The sequence below is a fragment of the Canis aureus genome, chromosome 6, assembly GCF_053574225.1.
Source record: "Canis aureus isolate CA01 chromosome 6, VMU_Caureus_v.1.0, whole genome shotgun sequence".
In the NCBI taxonomy this organism is placed as follows: Eukaryota; Metazoa; Chordata; class Mammalia; order Carnivora; family Canidae; genus Canis; species Canis aureus.
The window spans coordinates 71,654,760-71,675,332 of record NC_135616.1 but is presented as its reverse complement, the minus strand read 5'-3'; the positions used below and the strand labels follow the sequence as shown (position 1 = coordinate 71,675,332).

The 20,573-nt window shown below is 43.2% G+C and overlaps 1 protein-coding gene across 2 annotated transcripts in view; it reads right to left on the bottom strand.

Moving 5' to 3' along the window:
- The window catches only part of KCNH1 (potassium voltage-gated channel subfamily H member 1), a 372,290-nt gene that overhangs the window by 211,063 nt on the left and 140,654 nt on the right, over positions 1-20,573 (bottom strand). For both annotated transcript variants that reach the window (XM_077902205.1, XM_077902206.1), the window contains exon 7: positions 9,729-10,158. In XM_077902205.1, coding sequence (XP_077758331.1) covers positions 9,729-10,158 — 430 coding nt within the window. The remainder of the gene's footprint in view (positions 1-9,728; positions 10,159-20,573) is intronic.

Genomic DNA, 20,573 nt, shown 5'->3' with positions numbered 1-20,573 from the left:
CCTCATCTGTGGTTTCCGTGACAGTCACAGTCTAGAAGTTGATGATCCTTCCTCGGACTATCGTCAGAAGGTTCCCAGCAGCATCGCACTAGGTCACAGGCCTCGTCTATGGCGTTGTATTGATAGTCCCCTCACTTTGTCTCATCACAGAGGCATTTTATCAACTCATGTCATCACAAGAAGGGTAATGTGAGCGCAGTACAGTAAGATATTCTGAGAGAGACGGAGAGAGACCACGTCCACGTAACTTTTATTCCAACATATTGCTATAATTGTTCTATTTTATTATTAGTTGTTGTCAATCTCTTACTGTGCCTAATTTAGAAATTAAGCTTTATCATAAGTTTTTGTGGGGAAAAAAAAACAGTACACATAGGGTTTGGTACCATCTGTGGTTTAAGGCATCCACTAGGGGTCTTGGAACGCATCTTCTGCAGTAACAGGGGGGAAGAAGGGGGAACTACTCTATTACTTTCCAGCTTCACATGGACTTTCCCGCTTGCATGTGTATTTCCCAAACTAGATTATAAGTAAATTGAGGAAGGCCTGTCTCCCCAGGGCTCTTCCCAAATAAATGGGATATGAACTCCCTGTCCTCCTCCCAAGTGACAGGCCCCAACCCATGTTCCCATAACAACCCTTCCTCAGCAGAGACTCAGTTCACTTCACAGCAACTTCTTATTTCTCATCTGGCTCCCCCAGCAGACCATAAGCAAGGTGAGGGCAGAGCCTGCATCAGTCCATTCACTGCTCCATCCTCAGCATTTACGGAGTGCCTGGCACACAGCAGATGCCAAAAAATTGTCTGTTCGATGAACAAAGGGGTACCCAGGTAAACTGCTCATGGATTGGGGTTCCAGGTCACTCTAACATTTGTTTTCTTGGGGACCACAGTTCATATTTCTCTGCTGGGCGTGCCTCCTCTCACCGGTTTTAGAGAATGAAAGGAAAATCATGTGCTCCTCTGTATGATTTCTCTCTAGCTGCCTGAAGTGGAGTCATCAGCCCAGCAGTTAAGAGCCACAATAAAGGCTTGATAAAAAGCAGCCAGAGTTGTGAAATGTGATGAATCAAGTTCCTTTGCTGAAAACGCAATGGTAGCCTTACCCATTCTTCACCCACCTACACCTCTTCTCATCAAGCTTTGAGGACTTCCCATCAAGGGCCCAGCTGCTATAACTTGTGACCCGTGTCTACCAATACCAGAAGCTAGCATGGAGAAGGGGAGGCAATGAGCCGAGAACGATCACCCCGGCTGGAGCCCGGCTCTGCTTCTTACTGTGACCACCAGCAAGTGACTACGATTTCCTTATCCAAAAAGTGGAGGAAATGCTATCTGTCCCGTGGAACACAGAGCATTGCAAAGGCCATGACAGACATAGAAGCAAAAGACTTGATCAGAAGGGCAGCTAGCTGGCTTAATTGGTTCAGTGTCCAACTCTTGATTTCATACTCAAATTGTGATCTCAGGGATGTGGGATCAAGTCCCAAGTCTGGCTCCATGCTCAGCATGGATTCTCTCTTTCCCTCTCCCTCTGCCCTTGCCCCCATCTTCTTCTCTCTCTCTCCTTCTCTAAAAAAACAAACAAACTTGATTATAGAAACAGCTCCACTTGACAATTTTCACTTGGATGGAAATTGTATTTTTAAAAAGAAAGAAATTTTGCAAATGATGTGGGTATCTATAAGGTCTGAAACAATAACCCTCCCCTGGGTGGCTTCCCACTGGCAGCAGTCCCTAGGACTTCTGCTTAAATTCTGCCCAGTGCAATAATCCAGCTACGAACAAGGATAATATCTTCCCACAACACACGTAATCAGATATCTTGTCACTATAATTATAATTCATAATAACAGAGAAGGAATCCAGGGAAAGCACCCCCTCTCTGCAATCCTTCCATGGCCTCCCCCTTCCCCCCAGCTCTTTTCCCTGCCTCCCAACACCACACACACCACAGAGAACATTTTCTGCTCCCATATTCCAAAATAATCAGCAACAGAAGCAACAAAACAAAGTGAAACTTTGATGTTAGATAAAACTGGGTTCAAAACTCAGTGCGGCCCCTCTTAACCTGTGATCTCATTACTTCCTGTCTCTGAGCCTAATATTCTTAGCTGCAAAACAGGGATAATAAAACCTATTTATGAAGTTACTAATTGAAAGAAAGTTCCCAGGGAGCCCCGGTGGTGCAGCGGTTTAGCACCGCCTGCAGCCCAGGGTGTGATCCTGGAGACCCTGGATCGAGTCCCACGTCGGGCTCCCTGCATGGAGCCTGCTTCTCCCTCTGCCTGTGTCTCTGCCTCTCTTTGTGTCTCTCATGAACAAATAAATAAATAAATCCTAAAAAAAAAAAGGAGAGAAAGTTCCCAGCATGACACCTGGCACACTTCAGGTGCTCAGGGCACCAGTGTTTCTAGCCTCTTCTCTCCTTCTCCAGGGGGTACTCACTCCTCAGGGTACTCTTTCTTGCCCAGTGAAGACCCTTCCAGTCTGGTCGGGATAGACTGCCCAGGAGGCCCTCCAGTCACACAAAATCAATCACTTTCTCCTTTTTAAAGAGCTTCCTCTAACTTGTTCTGAAGCCAGGACAAATTTTTTTTTAAAAAGAAGTTTTATAGCTAAAGAAACTCACTTCCAGACACACAGATTTTAGTGACCTGCACTTAAACAGTGCAATGCACCTGATACTCTGAGCTAGTTCAAATTCTCAAAGTAGAACACATCCGAGGAACTAACCAATGGTTGAGAAACATCACTGTTTGGTGAGCCCAAGAAATGTGCAGAAAGAGAAGGACCAGAGGTGCCAGGCAGAGAACAACCAGTGTTTGAGCACCTTGTGTGGGAAGCACTGTGCTAGGGATGAGGAGGCATCATTTCATTTTCTCATCTCCCAACTTGGTTAGGGGAGGACCTGGGGCCTCCATTTTCAGGTAAGGAACCTGCAAAGGTGAAAGCACTAATGAGGAGTAGAGGTGGGTCTGAAAACCAGAACTGCTCAGCTCCAAAGCTCATAATCTTTCCCATGTTCAAAGCATATACCTCGGCACATAGGAGAAGAGGAAGGGCATAGAGAGACACAGGCCCTGCCTTCCAGAAGCCTAGAGTTTCAGAGGAGGTAACAAAATATACACGAGGCCAGAAAGATTACTGGGAAGTCCTAAGAACACTTAAAAAGCAGTGTAAGGTCTAAGTGCAGGTGAATAAACCCAAAGCAGAGTCCATTAGTCTTCAGAGTATGAAGATAGCTAAGGGTTGAAAACCAGGAGGGAGTAACCAAAGAGAGTTTTCTAGAAGAGGGGAGAAGGGGATATAGAAGATAGACAATAGCTTTAGGTCGTGCCAGAGATGGGGATACCCATGTGAACTGCACAGCGGCAGGCAGATTTTTTTTTTTTTAATCAGCTTCCAGAGAAAAAAATAATGTTTTGGGGGCAGCCTGGGTGGCTCAGGGGTTTAGCACCGCCTTCAGCCCAGGGCTTGATCCTGGAGACCCGGGATCGAGTCCCATGTCAGGCTCCCTGCATGGAGCCTGCTTCTCCCTCCCTCCCTCCCTCCCTCCCTCTCTCTCTCTCTCTCTCATGAATAAATAAATAAAATCTTTTTAAAAAATAATAATAATGTTTTGCTGGCTAGGAAAAAGCCTCTGAGAATAAAAAAAACTACTTCCCTCTCCCATAGTATTCCGGACAATGCCTTATTTCCCAGATCAACATAAACCAAAGATAAAACTAAACAGCTCCTGAGAAGGGAGGATTAATTATTTATTTTTTACCTAAGAACAGGAAAGAAAAAAATTCACTGGGAAGAGCAAGAAACAATTGCTGTTACTAACAACAACAAAATCACCACATTTGAATGTAAAATTTTCAGCTCTTTCAAACAGCTATCCTACATCAGGACCTCCTTTAGTTCTAAGGAGATATAAGAAGTCTCTCTTACTCCCAATCTGCAGAAATTAATGGGTACGACCCAAAGCACGGAGCTGATCCAGGACTTGGACCAAGGTCTCTCAACTAGCAATTGGGGGATAAAGCTCCAACCGGGGATGCCTCTGATGTTTGCTGGTATCTACTGAAGGGAAAATGAGAAGAGGGAAGAAAGGTGAGGCAGACAGACTTCGTGGCTTCACTCTCCAACAGCTGCTCTCTTTGTCTATATTATGGTATTATGCCACCTGAGCACATGACCACCCAGAATAAAGACCAGATTTCCCAACCTCCTTTGCAGCTAGGTGTGGCCAGATTACTAGTTCCAGCCAATGAGAGAGGAACCCGGATAATACAGTTCAACTTCCTAGTCTTTCCTCTCCCCTTCTTTTCACTTTCTGGAAAAAGAACATATGGCTGAAGCCAGAACAGCCATATGGGATCCCGATATGGAAGTCATGTGCTAAAGATACCAGGGAAGCCTGGGTCTCTGGTGATTGCAAAGCAGCCAGACCCCCCCCCCCAAACTTGGAGGAAATATATCCCTTGTTGATGCTGCTATTACTCTCTGTCTCTGTCCAGCAGCAGAACCCATATCCTAACTAATAAAGCTTTGTCAATGGCACTAAAGACCACTTCCAAAACTCTACAGCCTCCTCGACTGTTCAGAATCAACAAATCCATAAATATTTATTAAGAGTCTACTGTGTGTTTAAAGTCTCCTAAGAGTGTACTTACAGCCTCCTGGGAGACGTGTACCATATTATTTCTGAAAAAAAAAAAAAAAAAAAACACAATATTGGTATAGAAGGCAGAAAAGCACATTCAACAAAGGTGTAATGGAAAGAAGTAAGAAATGTTTGAAAAAGATCATGAAGGAGGCAGAGAAAGTCCCTATTTTCTTGCAAATACCAATTTAACCTGAAAGGAAGCCACAAAGCATGCTGCAGGTGAGTGAGGTAGTGGAGTCGAATGTCCAGGTGTGCAGGTGTCTGGTGTCCCTTCCCCAGGAGAGAAGGTGATGTATGGAAGCCACCAGCAGTGAGCCCAGTTACTCCTGGGCTCAGCGGGAGCTTTACAGAAACAGTGACCAGGATGAGATCTGCCCCAGCAGAAGAACTAGAAGAAGGGCTGTTGTGGGCTTAATAGAGGCTCAGAGGATCCCTTCAGCACTAACATTTTGCTGTTGTTTTAAGGACTTGAGGTAGGGGAAGACTGGCAAGAGAGAAATGAATCCAAAGAGGCAGGTGTGCGGTGCTGAGGTGGGAGACCAAAGTTCAGGTTGTGGGGTAGAGAGTGTCTGGAGTGGGAGTACAATGTCTAGACCCCCTGCCATTATCAGAGGGAAAGGAAATGAATGTGGCTTAATTATAATGACAGGATGACAGCAATGACATTATAAGGAAAGAATCAGAAAAGCACAAAGCCCATATTAGGAGAATGGGAACTGTCTCCTCACTGTCAAATTCTCCCTGGAGAGCTCCCCAAGACAGGGTCATGTCCCTAGTGTGAGACATCCCAGATAAAGAGACTCTTTCCTCCTGACAACCTCTCCTTCTTTAAGGGATCCCTCAGAGGCCTGGGCAAGGTTTGGCCCCCAGTGGCAGCTCTATCTCTAGGCCTTGGTCAGTGGCTTATGGGCGATGGGAGCTGTCTCTGTCCTTCCCACTGCCCCATCCCCTTCGGACCTTGGATTCCCTGAAAATGCCACTCACAGCACTCGTGTCCCTAGCACACAGCTGGGGGGTGTATTAGGCAGGCTCTCAGTATGTGCTTGCTGAATGGGGGACATCGTCTCCCAGGTCTCACGCAGGGGGCTAGGGTGGCTTTGTGCTCCTCTCAGCACCACCAGCACATAGGAGATGTACAAAAAGACGTAAGGAGCCCATTCACTACACCTCATGGTGAGCCCCTGCATGAAACCAAAGACCCACATATGAGGAAGGCAGGGAGATCAGGGTGGAGGTGCCTTGCCCTGGCCCGGGTCAGATGCCAGAATTGAAATGAGACATCATAGATTGCCCACATCTACAACTAATCACAAAAATTCATTCTAGCCAATAGTTTTCACCTCTTCCTATTGCAACTTTTTTTTTTAAGATTTTTATTTATTTGAGAGGGGGCAGAGAGAGAGAGAGAGAGAATCTCAAGCACTGAGCTAAGAGCCCAGCACAGGGCTCAGTCTCACAACCCTGAGATCAAGACATAAGCTGAAACCAAGACTCAGACGCTTAACTGACTGAGCCACCCAGGACCTCTGCAACTTTTTATCAGAACCAAGAAAGGTGTGTAAGCTTGAAAACAGTTTTTCTGCTTCCTGGCATTCTCTGGGGACCTGGCCAGATCATAATGAGATACTCAATGCCAGAGAGTAGAGATGAGAAGCAACAGAAGGCTTCTAGATCATCTATATTATGGTGCCATAGAATAGCCAAAATAGCCAAGAAATATCATTACCAACACATGTAAAACTCAAAGCAAAGAAGAAACTTCACAAAGTAACCATTATTTCAAAAGCCCATTGGCTTTTGTGTCTCTCTCTACTCTTTAAGGACTGCTCGGCCCGAGTGCCAGGGTGACTGGAAAGGGAGCAGCATGACCTCTTGTCCACAAAGGGGTCATTTGATGTTGACCACAGCAAATGCAGGCTATGGTCAACATCCCCCACCACCAGAGATCCCAGTTCTGGCATCGGCCCACCCCCGTGCGCCATGCAGTAAAGATGTAAGCACACACACGTGCACACACAAGGCAAAGCAAGATAAAAGAGAATCCCATAAATCCAATAAGGCATCAGCAGTTGTCCTGAACAAAGGTTGTTCAGAATGTGAGTTTACAAGGATAATTGCCACCACATTACACAGAGCGCAATAACTTTGTTGTTAGCACAACAATTTGTCAGACATGTCACACAGAAAGTAGAACAGCTGTAACTGCAAGTGACAGATTGATGAAAAATGGCTGATTTCCAAAGCACCTGGTCCCCCGAGTCTGTATCGTAATCTTGTTCTTAAATTAAAACAACAACAAGCATACAAAACTTTCCACTGCAGAAACTGTTGGCTTGATTTACGGAGAGGATTTTCAAGGTGTCAGTGTGTCAGGGCCAGAGGCTGGCAGCCTGTGTTCTCAGACCACTCGACCACAGGTGGGCTCCATGGGAAGGGCCTGGCTTTTAACTGAGAGGGACCTGGATCCAGATCCTGTCTCTCCCACTTACCAGCCCCACGTTCTTGGGAAGGAATTTGCCTTTCCTGAGTCCATTTCCTTACAAGATGTAGATAATAATCTCTAAAGTACAGAGTTGTTATGAGCAGCAGAAATCACGTATGGAGCGTTCATCACAGCACCTGGCACATAACAAGTATTCGGGAAATGGGGTTACAGTTGAGGAGACTTGCCTACACAAACATCACACTTGGTTGCATAATGGAGAGGTGACTGCCTGTGTATCATTACACTTTTTTAAAAAAGAAATGGAACTATCATAAAGCTCTGAGAAGATGGAAAGAGAAAAGAGGTGATAATAATTGTTTGAGGTTTTCCTTGGAGACTATACCCAGGAAATCATACTCTTCATAGAAGAACGATTTTGGAAAAACAAACTGCTTATCTTTTTTTTTTTTTTAAGATTTTATTTATCTATTTGAGAGAAAGAGGGAGAGGAGGTGAGAGCATGAGTGGGGGAAGGGCAGATGGAGAAGGACAAGCAGATCCTGCTGAGCACAGAGCCTAACGTAGGGCTTGATCCCACAATCCTGAAATTGTGACCTGAGCCTAAATCAAGGGTCAGATGTTCAATCGACTGAGCCACCCAAGCACCCTGCTTAGCTTTATCACATGCCACCAGAACCATTCTCTTTCTTCTTTTCTTCCAAGTTAAAAAGTTGCAACACAGTCTCCCTATATCTGCAAGCCTTTGGAGGGCCCGTGACATGGGGCCCATCTTTTAACTGCCCACTCTTAGCAAATTTCCTGTCATGGATATAAGGAGGTATTTCGATTGGCAGAAAGAATGTCTCATCTCCCCCTTTTAGAGGCAGAACTTGGGCCCGGAGCACGACACACCTGGTTGCTTACCTGGTACCCCAAGGCTCTCAAAAATGCTGCAAGCACCACTTAGAAAACCAGTGCTGTTAAGGCTAAAATAGTCCTAGAAGAGCCAAGGTCTTAAATCCTTTTACAAGACAGGAGAAAGCACCTCAAGTTCTAATTAAGCTAAAGCAATTAGCCACCCACAGCTACTTAACGCTGCTTCCCATGGTCAGGCAATCATCTCTATTAAGACCCATTTTAAAGTAAGAAGCAAACCCAAAAGCTCCATGGGCGCACGCTTGCCACAAATCAATTACACCTAGACACATTGAGTAAATATTCAGAGGCAAGCTCTGCACCTTGCAAAGAGGACATGGGCTATGGAAGAACCACACCAGACATGATGAGATAGTTGCAGAAAATGAGGCAAGCAGCAAATGTGACCATTTGGGGTCACAAAGCCCATTTGCAGAGGGGAACGATGGATCCCTGGTGGGTTGGACCAAGCAAGACAAACTGACACCTCAGGTTTCCTGGTCTTAGAATTCCCTGGTCGGTATAACAATTGATGTGCCAGCTCCACTCTGAAGGAGCACATGGAGCGTAACAGTCTCTGGCTGCTGTAACCAGAGCCCAGCTTCGTCGTGTGACCAGACTCCTGTCCACACTGACGCTTCATGGGAGAACTGTCCTCGCCCATGTCACCATTTGTCATTGAAGTGCCAAGAGGGTACACTTGGCGGGCTCACCATGAGCCCAAGCCATTTGAATTCCTATGCTTTCCCCAGCCCAGTTAGGTCTACTTCTCCCTACAACTCCCTTCAGTGAAGAGAGTTCACTGTTCCCACCCCAAGGCTGTCCCCAGTCCCAGCATTAGCAACAGCTACACGATGGTCAATGGGTAAGTGACAGATTTAGGCACCTTCCTCAAAAACTAAGGTTATTTTTGTTTTTCAGTCCAGTCAAGTTAATCCAATAACTCATTACTTCTCAACTGAACAAGAGCCTTTTTATCCTGTGTGGGTTTGGCAGGGGGAGGGTTTGTATTGTTTTTTGGATTTGGTAAATTTCTTAATCATAAGGCAGATATCAAAAATGTATGAAAAATAGAAAATGCATTAAAAATATTCCTAGGAGTCACATTAAGAAATTAAAAAGAAACATGAAATTCATTAAAATATTTCACTTCACCCACTATATAAATATATTATCATTTCAACATATAATCAATATAAAAGATAATAAATGAGATATCTCACACGCTTCTTTTTCTTATATTCTTTTTCTGGTACCATATGAGACTGCGCAGATCTAGAGCTGTGTTCAAATTGACACCGAAAAACTTTCACAAGTCACTGTTCTAAGAGCAAGCAGGTTTACCAAGTTGTATATGCAGCATCTCATTCCAACTTTATAAAAATCTGTATCTATGTGTCCAGATATGGATAGAAAGTAACCTATAAGGGAGAGGCCAAGGGTAATGGTAGTTATTCTGAGTAGACAGACTTATGGTTGGTCTTGATTTTCTACTTTGTGCTCTTTTGTATTTTCTAAATTTCTTTGCAGTAAACACATAATGCTTTAATTATCAGGAAAATTATAAAGCTCATCTTTAAAAAAAAAAAAAAAGCCCTTCTTATTCTAAGTTATTATACCCCCTGATCCTGCCAGCATTGCAGCCATCACCCTACTTCGAGCCAAGGGAAGGGATGTCCAGTTAGCCTCCTGCCCATCACCCACACAGCCCCAGCAACTGCCATACTTACAGCCAATCATCATGATGGCCACCGCAAAGATTTTCTCGATGTCTGTGGATGGGGCAATGTTGCCAAAGCCCACGCTGGTAAGGCTGGTCATAGTGAAATACAACGAGGAGATATAGACGGAATTCTTGCTGGGACCACCTTCCCACTTCCCTGAGCCAGACCCGTTAAACTGGTAAGGGGTGCCAATGTCCATCGCCAGTTGGTAGAGCCAGCTGTTGTTGCGGATGGTCTTGGTGTCCTCATCAAAGATCTCGTAGTCCCCGATACTGTACCAAATGCAGGCCATCCAGTGAGCAGCTAGCCCAAACACACACACCAGCAGGACCAGCACAGCAGCTCCGTATTCAATGTAGTGGTCCAGCTTACGGGCCACTCGCCCCAGACGAAGCAGCCGAACGACCTTCAGTGAGCTAAACAAGCTGCTGATGCCCTGGGAGAAAGAGGAGCAGAGCGTCAGGGCCAAGAACCAAAGATACTACTACTCCTTGCCTCCTCCCCACCTGAGCCGTTTCCTTCAATATAGGGCATTTCCACAAGATGCAATATTATGCAACCCTTTAAAAAATGTTTTAAAATAAATCATGATATGGAGAAGTGCTCATACATATTTGTATAGTTACAATATAATTAGAATTTTACTCCAAGGTATATGAAGGGAAGATTTCCGCTTGCTTTTTCCTACTTCCATTATAAAGTAGATGACAAAACAAAGAAGCAAAATTAGAATTTTATTCCAATTGTGATGAGTATACAAATATATATGAGCGTTTTTCATATCATTACTGTTTTAAAACAATTTTAAGGGTTATGTAATATTTCATATTAAGTAATATGAAATATTTTAAGAGTTGTATAATATTTATTTCATATTGTATAATATTTTATTCTAATTGTATTGTACATAAGTATACAGGTATTTATGTGTTCAAAAAATGGCTAGGAAACACATGGAGAGAAATGTGAAATACTGACAGTGGTTAGCAATGCATTATAGAGTTACAGAATTACAGCCAATTTTTTTGTTATATTTGTATTTTTGTTACACCAAATATATTAACTTAATTTCTATAATTAAAAGTATTACTTTTATAGTTAGAAAAATATATATATTTGTAAAAAACAGTTTTTTTAAAAAGGATAAAAATGAACTAAAGAGACAGCTGAGAAGAATAAAGAACTAAGATTCTGTTTTCTCAGGAAAGTTGCAAATTCTTTGAAGCTACATCACTCCTGTCAGGCCAGGGATTATACAATCAGACACCATATCTTTAAACACAATCAATCAAGGAACCTCAGGGCTAGAAGGAAGCTTTTGATTTCAGTGAGTCAAAGCCTCTTGCCATCCTGCAAACCCTGCCAGGGCAGATCTCTTCTCCAAATAGTGCTTCTCTAAGGGAATAGTGGTAGTAAAAAGAACATCAGAGTAGAAATCTGGATAACAAGGTTTGAGACCCAAGTAAACAACTAACTTGCTATGTGAATTTGGACAATTCGATTGTCTCATCCAGACAATGAGGGAAGTAGACTAGAGGAAATACTAACATCACAGAATCCACTGCATTCAAAGTCCTAAAATTCCTATTTCAAAGTGATTCCAAGGTGTAGGGAAGGGAGATTTCCATTTGCTTTTCCTACTTCCATTAAAAAGCAAATAAACAAGCAAACAAAATAGAGACATTTCTTTGTACCACAACTTCGGTCTCCCTCACACAGCAATAATCCCAACGGCAGGATGATGCCCTTCATCAACTAGAATGAATGACTTTACACTACTCTAAACACTGAACAGTTTCCAGGTCATTGCTAGTGTCTCTTGTCCCCTATTCCCTTAATAACAACGCCCGAGAGTCAGTTTATATCACAGACAGAAGGAAAATATATAAACACTTTCTGATGAGCCTGTGTCAAAGACTCACTAAAGATACTCAGATAAATTACATCTCCCAGACTCTTCCCATCTGGGTGGGTTCCTGAGACTGATTCTCACCAAGGGATATAAGGTGAAAAGTGTCTCATTCCTAAGCCAAGGCAGTTAAAAGTAAATGTGCTCTCTCTTCCCCTTGGCATGCCTTCCAGATGAGGCTAGTGAGACCCTGAGGCCAAGTGTTAAAGATGGTGGACATACAGCACGGAAGAAGCCTGGGTCCCTGAAAGACAACGTGGAATACCCTCTCCCCACCCATCATTTTGAATCATATTATGAGATGAATGAAAAATGAAACCTGAAATAAGCCACTGAAACTTTGGAGGATATCTGGTGACAGTAGCTATTATTAGCCTTCCCTGACATGTGAACACAATGACCATATGTAGCATAGCCTTGACCATAAAGACCACAGATCCAGCTGCCACATAAATTATTTCTGTTGAGATGAGGGTGGGGGAGGTGGGGTTTGTTGCACCTTTTGAAAAATAAAACAAATAAACAACAGTTCTGTAGCCATAAACTTACCACAGAAATAATCACTTCTTGTCCAACATACACCAGCAAATCAATAATAGTGGATTCTTCTAGGCCAACTGACTACATTTCCAGGGTCAGCTCATCTAAACTGCTAACCCTGACAAAGTTTGTCTTTGGCATGTGCAGTACACTGCTCCTGGGTCCTCTTTTTCCTCCATATGCTTTTCTTAAAAACCTGCCATGCAGGAAAGGCTAAGAACCCTCCTCCCCTACCCCTGCCCATAATAAGGGGCAAAAGATTGATGAGGGTAAATGGATATCCTCTCTCCAGAGGGCATCTGCTTTTCAACAGAGAAATCAACCTCCAATAGTGGAATTAAAAATACCCACAGCCTGGATGAAGGAGATATTTTGGGAGGCAAAGGAGCCTTTTTGATGACTCAGAAATCAAACACATGTAAGCAGCCACCTACTCTCCACCTGCTCACAAGGAGGTTCCTGAGATTATCTTTCAAAGCAGTTCGACTCCGAAGCAGAACTTATTACCCAGGGCAAAACTGCCTTGTCATTTTTCCTCACTCCTTTTTAATTCAAAGCAACATTTAAGGAGAACCTACTATGTACTCCTTGTGCTAACGCCCCAGGGAAGAGATTAAAACGATGAGGTCTGTGACTTCTTGTTCACTGTTGCGGCTTCAGTGCCTGGCCTGGGGAAGGGGCCTGATAGGAAGAAAGGAGAGAGCAAGCAAGAGCATGATAACCAGTGAAAGGGGCAAGATGTGATTAGTGAAGGATACTTCTACCTAATTGCCACAGAAGCAGATTGCTGAGAGCACAGATGTCATCTAGTCTAGCCGCTGAGTCTAGTGATGCCTTCCAGGGCTTCCTTAAGAACATTCATTCAGCTTCTCCTTCAACTCCCCCTTTAACCACTGCATCTCTAAGATTCCATTCTGGCAGTCATTCATAGACATGAATGATTGGGCTCCCGGGACATTTCCTACTTCCCTCTGCTCCACCTGCACTTCATCCCTCCTCCCTTCTCCATCCCCTCCCAGTGGCCACACAACACATGCAATCACTACCCAAAGGCCTGCTATCCTATAGCCATACACTCCAGACATCTTGCAACACCACTTGCATCTCTGTGCCTGCTCAGACAAGACCCTCAGCCCAGAATGCCCAACTTTCTCCCTTTCTACCAGCCGGTATACTGTTGTCCTTCAGGTCTGCTACCACCTCTGCCCTAAAGCCTTCCACGGCTCCTCTGGAGTCACAACCAATCACCCACCCCTCCATATGCCCATGGTGTTCTGTATCCATTACTAACTGAACACATTGCTTTGCACTATAGTTTCCCCAACTATAGCAGGTGCTACATCTTCCTGAAGACAGAAGCCATTTGTTATCCATTTTAGAAGCCTCCTGTACTGGGTTGAACGGTGTCTCCTCCAAATTCACATCTTTCCCAGAACGTCAGAAAATGACCTTAGTTGGAAATGGGGTTGTTGTGGGTATTGTTACTTAAGATGTGAGGTCACACTTAATCCAGTATGACTGATGTCCTTATAAAAAAAAGAAGAGCCAGGCACACAGAGAGAAACCAGATATTGGTTTCAGATATTGAAGGGATGTGTCTTCAAGCCAAGGAATGCCAAGAATTACCAGCAACAGTAGAAGCTAAGAGAAAGGCAGGGAACAGATTCTCTCCTACAGCCTTCAGAGAGAACATGGCCCTACTGACACTTTGACTTCAGATTTCTAACTTCCAGAACTGTGAGAGAAAAAAATTCTACTGTCTTGAGCCACTCAGTTTGTGGTAATTTGTCACAGGCACCCTGGGAAACTAATATACCTACACAGAATCTAAAGCGAGCACCTCCTCAAAAAGAGTCTGAAACGTTTTCTTAACAGAAGTGAGAGTTTGGATTATTAGAGAATTCTTTCTCGTTGTAAGAAGCCTCTGGAACAACATAAAATAGGCACTTCTTCACTGTGTTATTTATCTGTGTACACTGATGCTCTATTACACGGTTTTGTCTAAGTTCTCGCCTATTGCACTAACAGCTGGAATTCTAGCTATTTAAAATCATTTCAAGCTATTAATTTGCATTTTTTTCTTATTTGCCTGAAGTTCAGTAGATGAGATAAATAAACAGAATACTCCAAACTTTTTCTTTTTTTATCTTAGTATGCTAAAAACATGACAGCACCATATGGTAAAGAATCACATTTCCCCAGGGACTTCTTGTATCAGTAAACCTATCTCACATTCCAAATTGTTCCAGAAAGCTCCTCACAACCTTAAAATTATGAAGAAGCAAGACTTTCAAGATGAATCAATGCGGATGAAGGGATGGTGAGAACCTGTGCTGTGCCGGTGAGCCTTATCACTGACGCCAAGTATGACTGCGAGGAAGCCCTTCTAAAATCTCAGTAACCTCAGCTGCAGTGATACTGATGCCATTCAAACCGGAAGTGGACATTTGGCAATCAGCAAATTCATGTGTATGTGAACTATCAAGTTTTGCCTATTCACCCAGACTACATATATCATTTCATTAACTTGAATTATCCCTTACTTTCTCGATTAGCCAGATTCACCAACTTTTGGTTCATATTTTCTTCTTTTGTCATATGCATGGAGATAACACTCACAGACTAATGACAATGTGCTACTGAAAAAAAACCATTCAGTCTTTCTGGTCCTTGAATAGTCCCCCAGGTGGTGACATGATGGCGTCCACAGCAGATTCTGCAGGTAAACCATTTTCATTGCATTTGACCTCACATGATTACTCTACGCCTGCATCTTCCTGCAGCTAAAGGTCACCTTCACATGCTTCCCTGTGAGTCTTCTGGAACCCACCTTCATGTGTAAAGAAATTCCCAGCCTCAACATCCTTCTGGATTGTTCCCACCATCTTCTTGCTTTAGTTGAAGCCAGTACCTCCCCTTCATCTCCCTGCCACCGAGCACTCTGTTTTTCCCCGTGCTTCTCCCATACATCCTGGAGTTTGTAAGGTATTTCCTCAAATGAAAGGAGATTTCAACCTCCACACTTTCATCTTCCAAACAAGAGCTGGCTGGCACTCCAAAAAAACAAAAACAAAACAAAACAAAACAAAAAAATCCCTTCCTTTAAGATTCATGCCATCCAGCAAAAACACCTCCTCATTACAGCCATCTGATTATTGACAACTAACACCATTGAATGCTGACAAATATGCCAGAATTTAACTTAATCTTTCACTAATTATCCCACTTATCAACTTCTTCCTTTCATCCTTTAAAATCTTTGCACCTGGATTTCCAGCCCATCTCCTGCTATTGACATGGGAACATTCAACATCCACGGGGAAAACTCATTCAAAATTCTAGCCTCCCTATTCCCAGCGACCTTCACCCCCTCTCCACATCCTGAGCCTGGTCATCATTGGAAACCACTCCCTCTCGGACATCTTACACACCAGCATTCCACACAATGATTACATGCTTCTGCTTCTCCACCCTCTCCTTTATCCCCATCCAACCCAATCTATTCTTTGGCTTCTTTTTGCTATCTTTTCTTTTCCAACCATCAATTCTCCAGATTTCACATCCTTTCCCATCATACTAGACCCTGTTACATCACTTCAGTACTCTCCCCTTATCAACCAACAACCCCTCTCCTTGCCCTCCTGCCAAACCCAGCCAGCACTGCGTGGGATCTAACAGCAGGGACGGAGCTGTCATTTCCATTCTCAGCTGGGTCCCTGGATGTTTCTCACCCATCCTTGAACAACCCTCTCTCCTCTTCATGTCAGTAGATATTCCAAATCTTCACTACTCTTTTCAGGATCTCACCTGACCTGTGCCATTCTCATTCTCAGCCAACATAACTCCCAATTTACAGAGAAAGTAGAGGTTGTTAGAATCAACACGCCCTCTACATCACACTTCTACAAATTCAAGTATGTGAAGTATGTGCATTTGCACCATCCTTTCACACTGCACCAAAACTCATTCCTCCACCCACTCACGGACATCACTCCATCAACTATCCACCCTCCTCTCTCTTCGCTGCCTTTGTCTTCAAGCCTCCCTTTCAGGGACTAATTTCCCTTATCTATAATCACACTACCATTACAAGATCTATGCACCTTTCCAAATATAACAACTCCCCTCCTCTTCCTAATATTTCTTCCTAAAACCATAATCAGCAAACAATTTCTTCATTTCCCACTCATTTCTCAACCCATTGCATCCATATGTCCATTCCCACCACTTTCCAGAATCTACTATCTTGAAGGTCAACAATTGACTTCTAATTGTTATACCTTCAGCATTTGACACCTGTAATGGACATTTAATATTCTTCATAGCTACACGGCATCTAAACTGTCTTTCTGCATTTGAGGAATTACCACCTTAGAAAATAGAACTTGTTTCCCACCCCAGAAGCTGAAGATAACCACAAATCTTCTTTCTCCAATCCTTTCTACAGCTAAAATGTGAGCACATGACCCAGAATCTGCTACTAGAGACACCCACCCCAGTCACTGAATAGTATCTACTGTATAGAACCCCTTTTGCAAGAGCATGGCAGCATCACCCAGTTCCTAGAGATAGCAGGTGGTTGTTCTAGAATTGATGCCCAGGGTCCACTGATGGTGGTATCAGCCCTGCGCATTGCAAGTCCATGTCAAGTAGCAGCAGTGACTTATTCATAGGACCAGTTCTGCAATACGATTTTGCCAGATAGCCTCCAAATATTTTCCTGGCCTTTCCAAACACTCTCTGAGTACCTAAGAACCTTTTAATAAACTTTCTCTTCCTTATATTTACCAGACTTGAACCCTGGCTACTGTAACAATGTGAAATGGACTGTCCTACTTTGGTTCCCACAATAACTCTAATTATTCCTAACTAAATATTTAATTATTATTATTATAAAGGCATTATTCTTGGCCTTTATCTCTTCTCCATATAACCCCTTCTCTGGTAGCTGCATCCAGTAATGTGGCTTCAACCACCCTATCTCTACATTAATAACCTATAAATCCATCTTTCCAAACTAGACGTTTCTCCTCACCTTAAGATCCCTATGAGCTTGTCAGTGGGATATCCCATGAGTTCTGGAGTTTGCCACATGTAACCTTCAGCCCATCTTCTACTCCCCAACATGGAGAACATGCCTCAGATCTACAGTCTCCCAAGTGAAAAAAAAGGTGTCATCATCTCAGTTGGCTATACAAACTTTTCTTAACTGAACATTCTTTCTCGAAGAGTGATAATAAGGTCCATCAGTATTCCAATGCCTACTTTTTCACTGCCATTTGGATAAAAATAGAAAACAAGCAAGTTTTCCTGTCTATGGAAACACAGACATCCCTAGAAGTATACGTAAGATACTAAAGACACTGACTGTCCCAGGGAGAGAGGCTCTTCACTGTATATACCCTTTTGGGTGTTGTACCATGTGAATTATTGTTTTTTCAAATTAAAAAAAAAATCAAGTTACAAATATAATTAAATATAAGCTTAAAAATGTGACACAACTCTGCTTAGAACCACTCAATGGCTTCCACTGCCTTCTAGATAAAATTCCATTCCTTTAGTAAACAAAATCCTTTGTAATGTGGTCGCCAACAGCCTCCCCTCTCACTGCCTCCCTTCCAGGTATGAAGATATGCTTTAGTCATATCAAATCATTTGTGAGTCGACAATCACACTGCACCTTTATGCCTCCACATATGCCATGCCCCCTGCCTCAAACATTATTTCCCTGGTTGTCTGCCTGGGAAATCCTTACCCATCCTTAAAGACATTTCTCAACGCTCCAGTGGTAGGATAAGTCCCATATCCTCAGCAAGTATACAAGCAGTTTGCCTTTTAAAATAAGTATTAAAATAAGTATTAGAGTGGGGGTGCCTGGGTGGCTCAGTTGGTTAAGCATCCAACTCTTGATTTCTACTCAGGTCATGATCTCAGGGTTGTGAAATGGAGCCTACTTAGGATTCTCTCTCCCTCACCCTTAGCTCTTCCTCCCCTGCTCTCTCTCTCTCTCAATAAAATTAAAAAAAAAAAGAAAAGAAAAGAAAAAGGAAGTATAATAAAAAATAAAATAAGTATTAAAGAGAATTCAAACTTATTCCAATAATAGTACTACTCTCGCATCTGAATTCCAATCTGCTTTCTTGACCTGTAGAAAAAGGAGTGTAGATACAGTAACACCCTCAAAACTGTGAATCAGATGTCACCTGATGGGGGCACAGGGCTATCTGAGGACAAAGCACAGCTGATATCCCACAAATGACCCCCGCCCAGGGTGGGATATGTGTGACATTCCTCAGGAAGCTTCCAGTTGTCTTAATGTCTTGCTAGAGAAAAAAAAAAAAAAAAAAAAAAATCTTTAACTTGACAATGGCAAGGCCTCCAGTATGTAGTATGGTCCTCCTTAGCATATGAAATCTCCCTTTTGCTTACCTCCCTCAACTCCCAAGTATGATCAGCCACACCTCACAGGGCCAGGGCAGCAGCTCTTCTGGCCCACAGGTCCTGTCCCTGGGCTTTAATGAAACCACATTTTGCACCAAAGATGTGTCAAGAAGTCTTTGTTGGTCATCGCCTCAGGACCTTCACCTATATTCCAAAACTTCATCAACACACAGAAACCAAATCCTCTGTGTATGGCTGTGATGGTTAATGTTATGTCTCAATGTGACTGGGACACAGGATGTCCACACATTTGGTTAAACATTACCCTGGGTGTGTCTGGGAGGATGTTTCTGAAGTGAAATAACATTTGAATCCATAGACTGAATAAAACAGACTGCCCACCCTAGTATGGGTGGGCCTCCTTCAATCCACTGGAGGCCTAAATAAAACAAAAAGTCAGGTAAGGGAAAATTCACACTCTCTGCCTGTTTTCAAGTTGGGACATCAGTCTTCACCTGCACTCAGACCGGAACTTATACCAACTACCTCTCCTGGGTCTCTAGCTTGCAGGTGGCAGATTACAGGACTTCTCGGCCTCCATAATCTTAACAGTGTTAACAGAAAAAAGGTCAAGAATGGCTAACCTAAGACTCAACACAGGGTCATCTCTCTGACAGCCACAAAGCTCCACATGCCTTCCACTAGATTCCCAAGACTGGTCCTTGATTCACTCCTTCAACAAACAATTATTGAGCACTTTAATATGGGGCACTGATGATGGATCAGCGGCAACCCAGACCAAAATCCTCACCCTTCTGGAATTTTCTTTAAATTGGAAAAGATAGACAATAAATAGAATAAGTAAGTAAAAGGGGCACCTGGTGGCTCAGTGGTTGAACATCTGCCTTTGGCTCAGCTCAGGATCCTACGGTCCTGGGATTGAGTCCCACATCATGCTCCCTGTGGGGAGCCTGCTTCTCCCTGTGCCTGTGTCTCTGCCTCTCTCTGTGTGTCTCTCATGAATAAATAAAATCTTTTTTTAAAAAAATAAGTTAAATAAATGGTACAAGGCAAAAAATGAAAAATTAAGCAGGAAAATGAATATAAAAAGTGATAGGAAGAGGGGGTGATGTTCAACATTAAACAGGGTTGTGAAGGAGAACTTCCCTGAGATCTTGGCATTTAAGTAGATGCCCAGTGGAAATGAGAATGTGGACCCACTAGTAGGGAAGCATGTTCCAGACAGAGCAATCAGCAAGTACAAATGTCCTGAGGCAGGAATGTCACAGTCTTTATATTAGGCTGACACAACCCCCTGAGGTCGGGAAGCTCATCTTTAGTAAGAGTAATAATTAGCATTTGTGGAGTACTCGCTAAGTGCTAGGCACAGTAAGGACTTTACAAGCAGTACCTCACTTAATCCTCATAGCCTTGGGAGGTAAGTATATTATACATCCAATCCACAGATGAAGAAACTGATGTCTTCATTGTCCAGAATCCCACAGGTAGAAAGTGGAGGACCTAGAATTCAAACCCTGATCAACTGACTCCCAAGTGTATTCCCTTAACTCCTTTCTCTCATTTTCCATCATTCTAGCTCCTCACAGTTGCTCAATACTTGTTTATTGAGTGGAAACCTCCACTGATGCTCTCAAGGAGAATTTGTGACGGTCGCAAACCTACTGGTCTGGCGTGAGGATTTACTACTTTATTAATAGAGCTTGGGTTGTTTGTTTTTAACACAGAGATGACCTCAAAGAATCATCAACGTTCCATGATGATCCCACCACTCTGAGAACTGAGGATCCATCTCACCTCCCTAATGCAATAACCTGGCTTACCAGATCTAATTGGCAATTACTCACTGAAGCTTAAATAAAATCTGCGTCCCTTCCATCGTTCCAACATTTTACTTTAGGCTTGCTCAATTCAATTCCACAATCATTTCCTGAAAACCTAGTGCAGGAAGACACAGCCAAGAGCTACCAAGGGTACAAAAACAAACATGCAACACCCTGCCC